Source organism: Protopterus annectens, chromosome 5.part0, assembly GCF_019279795.1.
Source record: "Protopterus annectens isolate FY-2018-M chromosome 5.part0, PAN1.0, whole genome shotgun sequence".
In the NCBI taxonomy this organism is placed as follows: domain Eukaryota; kingdom Metazoa; phylum Chordata; order Ceratodontiformes; family Protopteridae; genus Protopterus; species Protopterus annectens.
The window spans coordinates 1,095,912,094-1,095,926,598 of NC_056735.1; the positions used below are offsets into that span (position 1 = coordinate 1,095,912,094).

General features: G+C 41.1%; 1 protein-coding gene across 4 annotated transcripts in view; it reads right to left on the reverse strand.

Moving 5' to 3' along the window:
* Positions 1-14,505, reverse strand: part of CEP97 (centrosomal protein 97) — a 2,210,548-nt gene that overhangs the window by 640,646 nt on the left and 1,555,397 nt on the right. For all 4 annotated transcript variants that reach the window (XM_044070962.1, XM_044070961.1, XM_044070960.1 and 1 more), the window contains one exon: positions 294-427. In XM_044070962.1, the coding sequence (XP_043926897.1) occupies positions 294-427 (134 nt within the window). The remainder of the gene's footprint in view (positions 1-293; positions 428-14,505) is intronic.

The following is a 14,505-nucleotide window of genomic DNA, read 5'->3' on the forward strand; positions in this document are numbered from 1 at the left end:
TAAAGCATTCAGTAATCAAGCTGCATATGCAATTGCTTTCACTGTGGGTATATGAGAGTTTGTACTGGCATGGAAGAGGGCATAACGGCCTCTGTGGCAATGTAGGTCACACATTTCTTGCCCAGGGGAGAAACTGTCTCTTATGATATGTACATCTGCATTATCAAGATGCTGGTAGGTGCATAAACCACCACTAAATGACAGCTTCTCCAGATGGCTCCTATCTCCCTTGTTCACATTACGTAGTACAGGTTGAAAACATATAGAAAAAATAGTACATATGGCTATCTTACCACTGTCAGTGGATGCCTTGAGTTCAGAATGATCTGCACTTGGGTATTCAGCTTCAGTGTAATGAGACCTTCTGGATGTTGTGGAAGGAAAACCTCCATTTTGATGCTGCTGCATTAGCTGTCTCTGATGCAACCTCAATCATTTAAACAGAAAAAATGCAAATAACTCAATACAGATACATTTACATTATTAATCTACATTAATAACATTTATATTATTCTACAATGATGTTTGCTTGTATGTTACTGGCTATACTATAGGCTCAATGCTTAAGGTGTCAAATATACTAAGCATTATAAAGTTAAGGCTGTACTTTTCTGCAAATGTGTAATAATAGCCTGAATCAGACACCCTAATTTCGTGAAAGTGCAAAGTCAAAATAATATGCATTTCTAAAGGGAACCACTGTTGAATCAGGCAATGGTACAGTATTAGCTCATTTAAAAAACATACCCTTCTGTAAAAAGGAAACAGACTATCAAATGACAGATTTGAGCTTCACAGTACAAGATGAAGCTACATAATGCAAACATGGTCTATTGTGATTGCCTATGATTCCAGGATCTAAAAGTATGCAGAATAATACTGATCATTTAAGCAACTACTGTGCCACTGCAGTATAAGTTTGGAGATGAACCAATACTTAAAAAAAGGTTTAAAAGAAAAACTGGAAATTAAATGAAATGTGGAATAAAGAAAATGAGGTCAAGGTTGGACATTCTGAATTACTGTATTATGAATGACTCTGAAGGCAAAAATAAAAATCATTAACCATTCTGATGATATTGTGGTAATATTACATTCTGCTCTAGACTTCCTTTACAGGCTATCATAAAACTAGAACATTCTGTACCTTTCCTTTGATGGTACTTGTTTTATTCAAAACCCATATGACAAAACAAAAAGAAAGAAAGAAAAAATAAGTACATTAGACAGAGCATATACTGAAACAAGTCATTTTGGTTAATCAAGAATAAAAAAACACTTCAACCCAACTACTTTTAACCTGGCACTAAAAAGTTGCAACTGGGAACCTCTTAGACTACTCCCCCTAAATGAAGCTGTTAAATCCTTTAACTCCTCCTTCCTAGATATACTAAATAACCCACACTCCCCCTAGTAATATTAGATTAAAAACTAAGTATGCACCCTGGCTAAGCAAAGAATGCAGATCCCTACTCAAGGCTAGACACAAAGCCTGGGATCACTTTCACAAGACCAAAACTCAATCTGCAAAACAAGCATTTTTAGAACTTAGAAATAGAGCCAAAATACTTGTAAAATCAGATAAAATCAACTATTATCACAATAAACACCACAACCACCCTCAAACGTTCTGGTCTGCAATTAACAATATACTCCAACCAGGCAAGGTAGCCACCCCAACCCCAACATTAACCTCTTGCTCTGCTGTCTCTGACAACATAGCAACCCAATTTAACATATATTTTACTGAAACTATCCAAGCCGTAGCTGCCTCGCAAAATACTCCCAATAACCCTATCCATCTCCCACCACAACACAGCTCCTACTACAATAGTGACCCCAACCAATTTACATTTCATCCCATATCCATCAATACTATAAAAAGACTACTAAAAAACTTAAACCTACCACACTTGCCACAGAGAACATCTCAGCAGAATTTTTGAAAATTTCAGAAGCAGCAATTGCATACCAAGTAACTATACTCATAAACAGATCAATACCAGAAAATACAGTCCCTACCACCTGGAAGGTCTCCTGCATCATTCCTCTACACAAGGGAGGGAATTCCACAGAGTTTACCACCTATCGCCCAATAGCTATTCTGTCTCCTCTGTCTAAAATCTTAGAGAGGGTCATATATTACCAACTCATGGATTTCCTAGATACACACAAACTCCTATCACTCAACAAGGCTTTCAACCCCAACACAGTACTACAACAGCCCATTATGGCCTTTACTAACACTGTAAAGCATAGAAATAATGGGCAATTTGTATCTGCCATATTTTTAGACTTATCTAAAGCCTTCAATATGGTAGATCACCATAAATTCATTGAGGTTCTCTCCAAACTTAACCTTAGTAACTCATCTCTTTCCTGGTTCCAAAGTTACCCTTCAGGATGACAGCAAGCCATCCGGTGGCAACAGCAGCTCTCCTCACTTCTCCCAGTCTCTTTAGGGGTTCCACAAGGCTCCATCCTTGACCCCCTACTCTTCTCTCTTTTTATCAACCAACTCCACACCACCACACTTCATGCAACAGTAATACAATACGCAGACAACTCAACTCTGATATGTTCAGTCTCCTCCCTACAAGACCTGCACACCATAACCCAAGATTCCTTTATGTCTGTAGAAAACTGTCTCATTAATTCCCAACTTATACTAAACCCCAACAAAACAAAGCTCCTTCTCTTCTATCCAACCAGAACTCCCTATCCCTCCCAGTCCTTCATGATCCAATCCAAAAATCAAACTTCTATCATCCGAAACACTCATATCAAACTGTTGGGTGTGGAAATTGACAATAACATAAAATCTGATATCCACATTGCTCAAGTCATAAAAAAGGTCCACAAAAAACTAGGTCTATTATACAGGAATAAGCCATTTTTAACAGCCAACATAAAAGCCACTATTGCCCACACACACCGCTTGGCAACCCTCCTACATGCCTCCCCTGTACTAACCAACCTCCGCAAAACTGACCTTTCCAAACTGGATTCTTGCTACAATAAGATAGCCAAATTTGCCACAGATGCCTCAAACAAATCTCATTACTGTGTATCACTAAAACAGCTCAACTGGTTAGAACTTCCACAGCTACTACACTTCAACCAGTTAACATTTGCCTTTAAATTACTCCAGAAACCAGATAATACCCCAGCTCTCCAAAATTTTACAAAACCATAAACCTCATCTAGATCCCTTCGCTCAAATACCAAACTCCCCCTAGATGTCACAAAAGCCAATAACTCAGCTGGGAAATCACTCTTCTCCTACTACAATTAAAAACTTGGAACAAACTCCCATCTGCAATAACCACTAGCAACTCTATGTCACAATTTAAAACCCTTCTAAAATCACACTTCATAGACACTTGGCTTTGCCCTTGTAACTATCCTGGCAAAACCTACTCTCAACCCTACTAACCATTTACTACTCTTGACCTCACTAACCAAATGCTACTCATTTTTATCAATTAATGTGCTTACATTAAACTAACCCCATTTCTCCATCTCTTTAAACTGTATAGAATCAAGCATGAGTCAAACGTACCGACTTCTAGACAATAGTATGTTGCAGCATTAAGCATATGGATTGTGAATGTCTCCAAGTACACTTTTAGTTATCTGTCACCAAACTGTTTTTTTATGAATGTCTCCATGTATACCTTTCCTCATCAATCTGCTTGTCTATTATAAATTAATACAATAATGACTTGTACATATCCTGCAAACTAAAATGTGTTTTTCTTTACTATCTCTTAATTGTATAATCTAATATGTGCTTATTATAATCTGTAACTCTTGCTGCTTATAAGTGGAGCTTTTCTCCCAGTAAACAAATATTAAATAAATAAATTTCTATCAAATATATTTTTAAAATTTTCAGTATGTAAAATAAATGATAAAAAAACAAGCAAAACATTTTAGAGAACCCACATACTCACCTCTTGACCATTATAATTCAAGCTTTCTAGGTAGTTCTGTTGAGAATCCTCCCCCCAACATGCACAGCTTAGTATATCAGTAAAATGCAGGTCACAAGGCCCACTGATGCAAAAAGTATAGTAATGTTCATCTTCTCTGGTTCCATCTCACTGACAGCTCCACAGGAAGAGCCTTCACAAGAAATGACTGAGGAAGAATATAAATATGCAACCAAAAGAAAGAACCCTACAGACATCTGTGAAAAGTTTAGCATTAGGTATAGCACACCTCCAAAGAGTGAATAGGTCTGCTAACGGACCTACTTAGAAATCTTGACGCCCACCATATAATCAACATTCAAAAATTGTGAAAGATGAAATACCTGAACAGAGAAATGTTCTCAGGATTAAGTAAACACTTGCCCAAATGTAAACAAAACACACACCGAGGTAAGTAAAACCCACCAAGATGAGCAGTTACATACCCCACACCCCTGAATGTGCAGGGCTGCACCCCCACACACCCCCAACTATATATACCAACTCCAGGATCACACTACAGTGGAAAACAGGGCATGTTGGGCAAGCGTTTACTTACCCTGGGAAAATTTATTTTCATTTTTAACTATTTTTATCTCACGTAAACGAACATCGGGATTTCAAAGTAGACCCCTACTAACATACAGCCAAACTATATCTTTGCAGGTTTATAGAGGAATACTAGGTTCACTGCTCTGAAGGGTCATTTTAAGCCTAGCCAGTAACTTGAGGGCAGAATCAAACCTTGTACCCTGTGAATATGAGGTGAAGAACTTAGCTATTATATCAAACCCACCAGTTATGACATTAGCTTCGAAATGAGCATGGAAATCTGAAGCTCTAGCCAGTAAAGCAAGAACAAATGAAGGTCAACTCTGTTCCCCAAGAAAAGATGATCACTGAGTGCATCCACTTGTGTCTTTCAACTTAGCAGAGAGGCTAGATATTCGACATGGGGGAGACGGTGTTTGGGGCAACAGTTTTAAAGTCTGACATTTAAAAGTGAGAGTTTCAGAATGGTGACACAATATGTGAAAACAGGTACTATATACATTAAGTCAGAGATGTGTGGGTCTTGGAGCATTCACCTTCTCAAAGGTATGGTGGTCTCAGAGTTAGCATATACAAGAACTTGGGGCAAAGGGGTGATGGGGCTTGCCCTGAAAAATCACTTTAAAGAAGAATAGCAATTGTCAGTATTAATATTTGTTGTTCCACAGTTTTTCTGTTTTTTTTTTTTGTAATTCTGGGACTAAAAGTTATAGTTCTCAGAAATGCAATAGGAATCCAGGTGCTGGAATGCATATTATTTACTGTTAAATGAGTAGTCTAGGTGGAACGTGACAGATTCCATATCAGATGTCTCCTGAAAATAATCCTGACAGAAATATACCAAATCAACAAAAAAGATTGTTAAATTATCTAATAATATAAATATATGATGAACACATTTTAAGAGCAGAACAGAAAGCAGCGAGGGGATTAGTACTGTTTGTGTAAAAATACATACTTCAGAAGATTGATTAATAAACTCTAAATTTTGGATAGCACATTATCTATGTAAAGAAGCAGTGAGATGTATGGATCTTAACATTAAAATAAACCATATGATCTTATTTCACAGGAAGTAGGGAAATGGAATACAATCGGCATGTTTTCTGCTACCCACAACATTGTGCTGACACAGAACATTAGTGTTTTTTTTCTGAGTGGGTCTTGCATTTACTGCTTCAAGGAGGCTAATACAACAGTCTTTTGACAAAGTGAGCCTGGAATCAGCCTAAGTTTATGAAGTAATTTACTGCAAAGGTACAAGTCAACAGGGACAACCAGAAATTGCAAACTGTCTTTGTTTTTAACAATGGGGTATCAAGTTTTGTTTTTATGGTACACAGCAGATGATATGGTTACAAGGTCCTTTAAAGTGTTGTTTGAAAAATGTTCTTAAATTCATTTAATGACGCACTCATCACTTTTGGAAAAGGGTAAGTTCTTGAGGTTCAAAAGACATATAACAAAGGTGGAGTCGCTGAGTGTGATGCCTCCAGCTTCTGCCAATCCATTGGGACTTGTACCCTTGATGATGCTGTAAATGAAGCTTGTTGGAGGCAGGGCAACTGACTTTGTTCAGGATACTAAAATGAGATTTTGTGCTCTTGGTTCCAGCTGCAAACCCTGTATTACCAAGTTACTGTATGATGCCGTTAAAATGTGCAGATTACTTTTGTCTGGTAGCAGAAGGAGACAATTAACTTGTTTAGACCAAGCTTTGAGTAAGTAAATTTATCATGCTACCGCTTTAATATCCCCTTCCTTTCTTCTTCTAACTTCTGCTACTGACCCAAGCCATCTTCTGAATGCATCTACAGATTCTGTTTCCCCTAATAATTTTGATAGGAGACTCTTTACAGAGATCAAAAATGTATTTGGGAAGATAAGAGTCCGAGAGTTAACTGGGACGATTCTTTCAGTTGGTCAGGGGTATTAACATTATCAGATCTATTAAGTTACTTCAAAGCCACTCAAATAGGACTACTACATTTGATGCAACGTACATCCTGAAGTGGAAGCAGATGATCCTTACACAGGATTGGGACTACCATTAAGTGAATAAATGGAACATTTGCTCACAAGTATAGACTGTTAGAAATGTAAAGGCAGGTTTAAATCATTTTCCAGAGCTATCACAAAAAGAATAAAAATATAATGGTTTATAAAAGATTTAAAACCTGGAAGAATGAGCTAGACCCTGTTGGAAAAGGGTTGAGAAACACACAGGTTAAGCCTACCTTACAAGAGTGGCATCTTTGGGATGGTAGGCCCAATTTATTGTGAACAACTTGAGGTTATACGCTTGTCATTATCTAAAGAGAAATTCAAATTTAGGAAAAGTAATAGCTTACCTAGCTATGGGCAGCCATGGTGGTGCAGCAGTTAGCGTTGCCGCCTCACAGCAAGAGGTTCTCCAGTTCGATCCTCGGCTGGGGTGCCTTCTGTGCGGAGTCTGCATGTCCTCCCTGTGGTCGCATGGGTTTCCTCCGGGTGCTCCGGTTTCCTCCCACATCCCAAAGACATGCTGTAGGTGGATTGGACACTCTAAATCGGCCCTAGGTGTGAGTGCATACATGTGTGTGCCTTCTGTGGAAGGTTGGGCACCGGGCTGGCAACTTGACACCATAAAAAACTCCACCGCCAATCATGAGTGGACAGGTGATCCACTGTGGCGACCCCTAACCGGGAAAAGCTGAAAGAAGAAAAAGAAGTAGCAGCTAACCTAGCTATCATTAGCATCAGCCTAACAAAAATAGAAGACAGATGCAAATGCCTTGGACCAACTGGTCAACACCCCCACAAGTGGTGATAGTGGGACTTGGTATTAACCAACATGAGTAACCACTGCAGCATCCCTATAGTGTTATCCTCCCTGGTAAGATCTGACCACAAAGCGGTCACTTTTGAAGTCACCATCTCCCACCTCCCCCATCCTAGGTTCAAACATAAAAACTTCTCCAAAGCTGATTACGACCTCCTGAGGGAAAGTATAAACAGCTTCACAGCCCCCTCCCCCTCCATACGAACTGGCACAAATTTCCAAACCTACATCAAAGTACTATACGAGCATTTCTATAGCTGCATGGAATCAGGAATACCCAACAGGACAAAATCATCCTCCTCAAGAAAGGAAAAACCTGTCTGGTGGACATGTGCAATAAATAAACTCTATAATAATAGGGAAAAAATGCTGTCCAGGAACAAGAAGGTGCAAGTGCCAAATTGGAAGCAATTTCTACTTAGTCTGGACAAGCAAATAAGAGGACTAGTGAAATCCTCCAAAGCAAACTTCTAGTTCAAACTGGTCACATCTACTAAAAATAATCATAAGGCCTTCTTCACATATGTCTACAGTCTCAAAGGAAGCACTCAGATCTGCTCAGAACTGGTACTGAAGGACACCACATACACAAACACCATAGATATAGCCAACCTGATGTCAGACAGGTTCAGCAAAAACTTCACCCCTCTGTCCCCCCCATCAGTAAATCAGGAGATCTCCAGCACCTGCCCCCCTCCCCTTATCTCTAGCGAGCAAGTCATCACTGCCCTCTCAAGGGCAAAAAATACAGCCTCCATGGGATCTGATAACATCCCAGGCTGCATCAGACATGAGCTCAGGTAAGAACTTGCAGCACCATTAGGCACCCTATTCAACCAAAGCCTAAGTACTGGCTTTGTCCCAGCCAAGTGTAGGAGAGCCACTGTCATCCCTTTACACAATGGTGGAGCATCCACCAGTCCAGGAAATTATAGACCCATCACCCTAACTAGCCTGATCTGCAAGGCCATGGAATGGATGATCATGGATCTCATTAACAAGGACATTGGCAACCTCCAAACACTCGATCCCACACAGTTTGGTTTCAACAATGGGAGGTCGTGTCTGTTAAATTTTGGTTGACTTCTTTGAGACAGTAACCAAAGCCATGGAGGAGGGGAGGACAGTGCATACCGCCTTCCTTGACCTGGTCAAAGCCTTCGATACTATTCCCCACTTGGGTATAGCAAACACTCTCTTAACAAGGCATCAATCTGTATGTTATCAGATGGGTAGCTCACTGATAGAACCCACCTAGTTAAAATAGGGGAAGCCACCTCAGCAGTAGACCCATAATGAGAGGTGTAACCCACGGATCAGTCTTGGCGCCTGTGTTGTTTGGAATATACTTTTCTGAGGTGCAGGCCAAAACCTGTCGGCTATGGCTGACCAAGTTTGCAGATGCCTGCAAGCTGGGCGCTGAATCAGTTCCCCTAGTGATGTGGACATCCTCCAAGAGGGTCTCACCCAAACAAATTACTGGTGCCAGAAAAATGGCCTCAAACTGAATGCCAAAAAATGCAACATCATCCCCTTTGGGAAGAGTGACGTCCCCACAAATTATCACATTAATAACAGGGTCCTAAACATGCAATCACTTGTGAGGAACTTGGGCACCCAGGCTGATAGCAAACTGACTTTTGACCACCATATTGCCTCTGTTGTATGGAAAGCTTTCTGCATGGCCCACCATATTAGGAAGTGACAGATATTATAAAACATTAAATATTTTTCCCCAAAGCAATTATGAAAGCATGCCTTTATTAAAACAAGGTTTTGAAATAATACTTGTTCTTATAGGTTAATAGGTAGGTACTAGTCTATCGGCCCAAGGGCCTAAGTAAGCCTAGCCAACAAGGTTCCGTGGCTTTCGCCACCCAAGAAAGGTACCCATGTCGAGCAGAGTCACAGAAGTGATCCCCGGGGTGAATTTCCTATTTCCCATCCACTCATCACGATTTTTCTTGAAGAGTGCTAATGAGGAACTTTGATATAGGTGGGTAGCTTGTTTCAGAGTATGGGAAGTCTCTGGGACGGGAAATGTATTCTTCCAGCATGTTCTGTTTATTGTGGTGACAAGATTTAGGTCCCTAGAGCATGTAGCTCGGAGGGATTGGGATTTCTTTAGGTGGAGCATGTCCAACAGTTCTGGGTTTGACATTGATTTGTATGTTAGGCAGAGATCACCTCAGAGTAGGCGATATGCTACGGAGTAAAGCTGGAGTTTTTTGAGACGGTTAGCGTAGGGTATCTGTTTCAGGGCAGTAATCCTCTTTGTGAGGTACTTCTGCAACCTTTCCAGCTGTTGTAGATGTCTTGTGAGGTACATTCCAAAAGGGGCATTGTACTCTATAATGGGTCTAATGAGTGACGAGTAGAGGGGAACAATGACCTCTTTTTTCCTGGATGAGAACCATTTTGTGATGAAGTGTGCCACATAGAAGGATTTCCTGACCACTGTGGCGATGTGATTATCAAAGGACAGACTAATTTCCACCTGGGTCCCAAGGTCTCATCACACCTTTGGTGTTAAGTAGACTGCCGCCTATGTGGTAGTTCATGGGTACAGAGTTTTTACCAAAGGGGATGACAATGCACTTTTTGGCATTGAACTTGAGGCCATGGCTCTGACACCAGGCATCTGTCTCAGTGAGACCCTTCTGTAGGATGTCCACATTGTTTGGGGACTCGACTATGGCTCTTAGTTTGCAGTCATCTGCGAACTTCGTTAGCCAGAGACCTTCTGTGTTAACCTGTACTTTAGAGAAGTAGATACCAAACAGGAGAGGACCCAGGACTGAACCCTGTGGTACTCCACTTCTCACTGGTTTGAAGTTGGATTTGGAGTCTGCAACTTTTGCAGTGTGGGTCCTGTCAGTGAGCCAGTTGCCAACTCATCTTGTGACGTAGGGATTTATACCTAGTTTAGTGAGTTTATCTATAATTCCAGAATGGGGGATGGTGTCGAAAGCCTTGGCTAGGTCAAGATAGGCTGTATGAACCATTTTACCCTCGTCTACGGCTTTGGTGACTGCTTCAAAGAAGTCAATCAGGTTCAGGAGACATGATCTGCTTCTCACAAACCCGAACTGGGTGGGGTCCAGAGTTTGGAGGTTACCAATGTCTTTGTTTATAAGTTCCATGATGATATGTTCCATGGCCTTGCAGACCAGGCTCGTCCAGCTAATAGGGCGATAGTTCCCAGGGTCCATGGTGGCTCCTCCTTTGTGGAGTGGGATAACTGTTGCTTTGCGCTATTCAGTGTTCACAAAGCCTGATGTGTGACTATGACTGAACATGGTACGTAGGTGGGGAGCCAGTTCATTCTGAAGTTCGTGTAAAATGCAGCCTGGGATGTTGTCCGGTCCCATGGATCCTGTGTTCTTGGCTTTAGAGAGTGCAGTTTTTACCTGTGTAGTTGTGATTACAGGGACTCTGCATTCTTCCGTTATAGATATGGACCTTTTAGGGGGTGAGAGGGCGATAAAGTTAGCACCGTACCTATCTGCCAGGATGTTGGCAATATCAGTTAGTTCTGTACTTTTTGTGCCATTGTGCTGTAACTCAGAGCAGATCTGGGTGTTGCCATTGATTCTTGGCATAGCTATAGAATGCTTTGTGGCTGTCTATAGAATCAGTGGTGATTTTGTATTCGTAACTAGCTTTGGCAGATTTTATGAGGGATCTCAGCTTCTTTCTGAGGCTGACCAGGGAGCTTGTCGACTCATGGGATCTTACTCTCTTTTGTAATAGTTTCTTCCTTCTGTTGTAAAGTTTGTTTATAGCAGGGGACCACCAGATTGGCTTCGGTTTTTGGAGGATAGTATCTTGGCTCTGTTAGGGACAGCAAGATCCATACACTCGTCTAAGTGCTTATAGAGTGCATTTGTGTAGGATTCAGCAGTCATTACTGTATTCTCCATCTGCATGGGTGTCATGAAGTTCACCATTTCTGTCTTAAGAAACATGAAGCTGGCTTTGGAGAAATTTTTTATGCTGGTTTCCTTAATGGGGGGTGGAAGCGAGATGTGGATATCTAGGGTAATTAGCTTATGGTCGGATCTGATCAAGGAGGGATTGACCTCAGGTGTGGAACACCGGTCACTCATATTGGTAATGACTAGGTCTAGGATATTGTTGCCCCTGGTGGGGGTGTGGATAAGCTGATCCAGGACATTGGAATTTATGAATTCCAGAAAGCGTTGAGTGAAGGAGTTGGTACATGAGTAGTTTTCCCAGTTAATGGTGGGGTAGTTGAAATCGCCCATTATTAGAGTGTCTGGTTGAACCCTAATACTTTCCAGTATACCAAGAAAAGAGGAGTGGGAATCCTGGGGCATGGTGGGGGATCTGTAGCAAGCTACAATTTGGATTGCAGTTTTACCCAGAGTTGGTTGCACTTGGATAATCTCGGATGCGTTATGCTGAGCAACTAGCCTGGAGGTGTGGATATCCTTAATGAATATGGACACACCTCCGCCTTTAGTGTTTGGGTCAAGGTTAGATGGTCGAAAGCTGTGGTATGAATTATAGCCTGGTAATGCAGGGGTGCTCTCTGGAGCCTTGAACCAGGTCTCCATCACTGCACAGATATCGATGCTCTCCATTTTAAGGAGTGCCTTGAGTGAGTGCATTTTGAGGTTTAAACTTCTAGCATTGAGTAGCATTACCCTCAGTTTTTGCTTGCCTGTACCTGTTATGGTGGTGAATGTGTCATTTGAACCTTGCCTAAAAAAGGCACTATAGGGGCGGCAAGAGCCTTAGTCAGTATCCGGAATCCCAGGGGTGACAGGTGCAGCCCATCTCTGGCAAAGCATCGTGGTCTGTTGACCATGTCATCCCAGACAGCAAGATACCCCTTAAAATGACACCAGAAGCTTAGCCAATTGTTGAAGTCAATCATTTTGTCCTTGTACTGCGGTATCATTCTGGGCGATGGCAGGATGCTACTCAGGGCTAGGGTCATACCTGCCTGGGTTACAAAATCAGAGTGCTCTTCAAAGTCTCTTTTCATGTACTCTAGGGAGATATGTCTCAGGTGGTTCACACCAACATGGGCGATGACAGAGTCATATTTTTACTTGTAGTGGAGTGGCCTGAGTGCGTGGGTTATGTGGTGGATCCTGGCACCTGATAGGCAGCTGACAGTAACTTTTTCCTTGTTTAGCCTGGTGAGTGGGACATCAGTGTGCCTGACTATAGAGTCACCTATGACTAGTAAGTTGGATATGTTGCTTTGCCTTATGGGCTGTGGTTGAGTGGCACACTGATTTTGTGGGCTACGTGTCATTTGGGTTGTGTTGAGGGGTGGCGATTGCTTGCGTTTCTGCTTTGGAGGTCTCTGTTGCTTGGGCAGAATATTACTGAGAGCCTCCGTGAATGTTTTTGTGTTTCTAAGTGTGGATTTTGGTGGTGTAGGTTTAGTGGGACTATGGGATGAGTGTGGTGTGGTGCAAGTGTTCACCTTCTCCTCTTGATTGTCAAGCTCAGCCTTGGTTGGAGAAAGCTTTGGCTCCAGTTTGGCTAGATAAGTGCATCTCTCATAGGTTGTAGTCTTGGGTGGTAGGAGGAGAGGGTTGCTGTGTACATGAGGCAATTGCTACATTGCTCCAAGATGCCCACATGCATCAGGTAGACAGGAGAAAACACCAGGAGCTGACCCTTGGACATGCCTGAATAAAAAACTATTTTTCTCTAGACAAGTGAGGAAAGTAAGTACAAAAACTGTTTTCCTCTAGGCAAATGAGGAATGTTGAGTGCTGTAGTAATTTGTACCTTATTTAGTGCTTACAACAAGTTCTGAACAAGTGCTGACCTTGAAGAAGCCGATTCAAGTGCTAAAACTAAAAAACTGGCTAGTTCTAAAGGAAAAATTGAAGAGCAGACTTTATGGCGCCGGGAATAGTTTAACCCTAGCTAAGCAGCACTGCGCAATATGCAAACTCCGGCAAACATGGGTTTTTAACTTAGAAAGTTGAAAAGGGATAGAAATCAGCCCAAAATGTCCAATCAGGTTCAATTTCAGAGCTGGAAACCACTCCTCTTGCGACAGATAGGTTGCTCAATGCTTACCACTCTCACTGATATGCAGAAAGACTTCCCTCTACCACAACAAGATCTGGACAACTCAGAAACACAAAATAAAGTCCTGAAACCAGCAAATCTGGGATCTGGTCTATTCTGGTATAGGAAAAGACGGGAAATGAGCAAAACAGACATTATTTTTTTTTGTGTGAAATTAAACTGAAAAATACAATTTAACAGCAAATATGCACAGAAAAGGCCATTACACTTGAGACTGAATCCTGCAGCAGTAAATGCAGCTTAAATTATTAACTTAAAGCTGAAATCAAAGTGCACACACAGTAAAATGATTTAACAGTAAAATACAGCAGAAATAACAACAAAAAATGACGTAAAAATGGCTTTTAAAGTGTGGTAAGCCAAAGCAGTCAAGAAAAAGCCAAAAAAGTACTTAGAATGAGAAAAAAGTCTCTCCTCCTCCTAGTTTCTGGTGCTGTAGTAGTCTGCAGGACGCCCAAACAGGATCCGCCAAGCTAAAACAAAAACAAACCTGTGCAAACATGGGTTTTTAACTCAGAAAGTTTATTAGGAAAGAAATCAGCACAAAACGGCCAATAAGGTTCAATTTCAGAGCCGCAAACCCCTCCTCTTGTGACAGATAGGCTGTTCAGTGCGTACCTCACTGATAAGCAGAAATACTTCCCTCTACCACAACAAGGTCTAGACAACTCAGAAACACAAAATAAAGTCCTGAAACGAGCAAATCTGGTATCCGGACTATTCTAGTACAGGAAAAGGCAGGAAACAAGCAAAACAGATAGTATTTTTTTTGTATTGTAAATACAAGGTTTGAAATAAATATTTCTTTCTAAAAAGCAGAAACTGCAAGGCTGAACAGCAGAAGTTAAAAATAGACAATGTTCTTAAGCAAGCATGAAATGCAGAGTTAAGAATAGATAATGTACTGAAGCAAACAGCTAAGTGTCAGACACCTGCAAAAATAATTTCTGATGAAACATGCTTAATTAGCTTTACTGTAAATGTTTTTGTCTAGTTTGACTTGTTGTGGGCTACATATAACTGTAAATGGCATCATGTTATTATAATAATAATATTTGAAACATACAAAGAAGG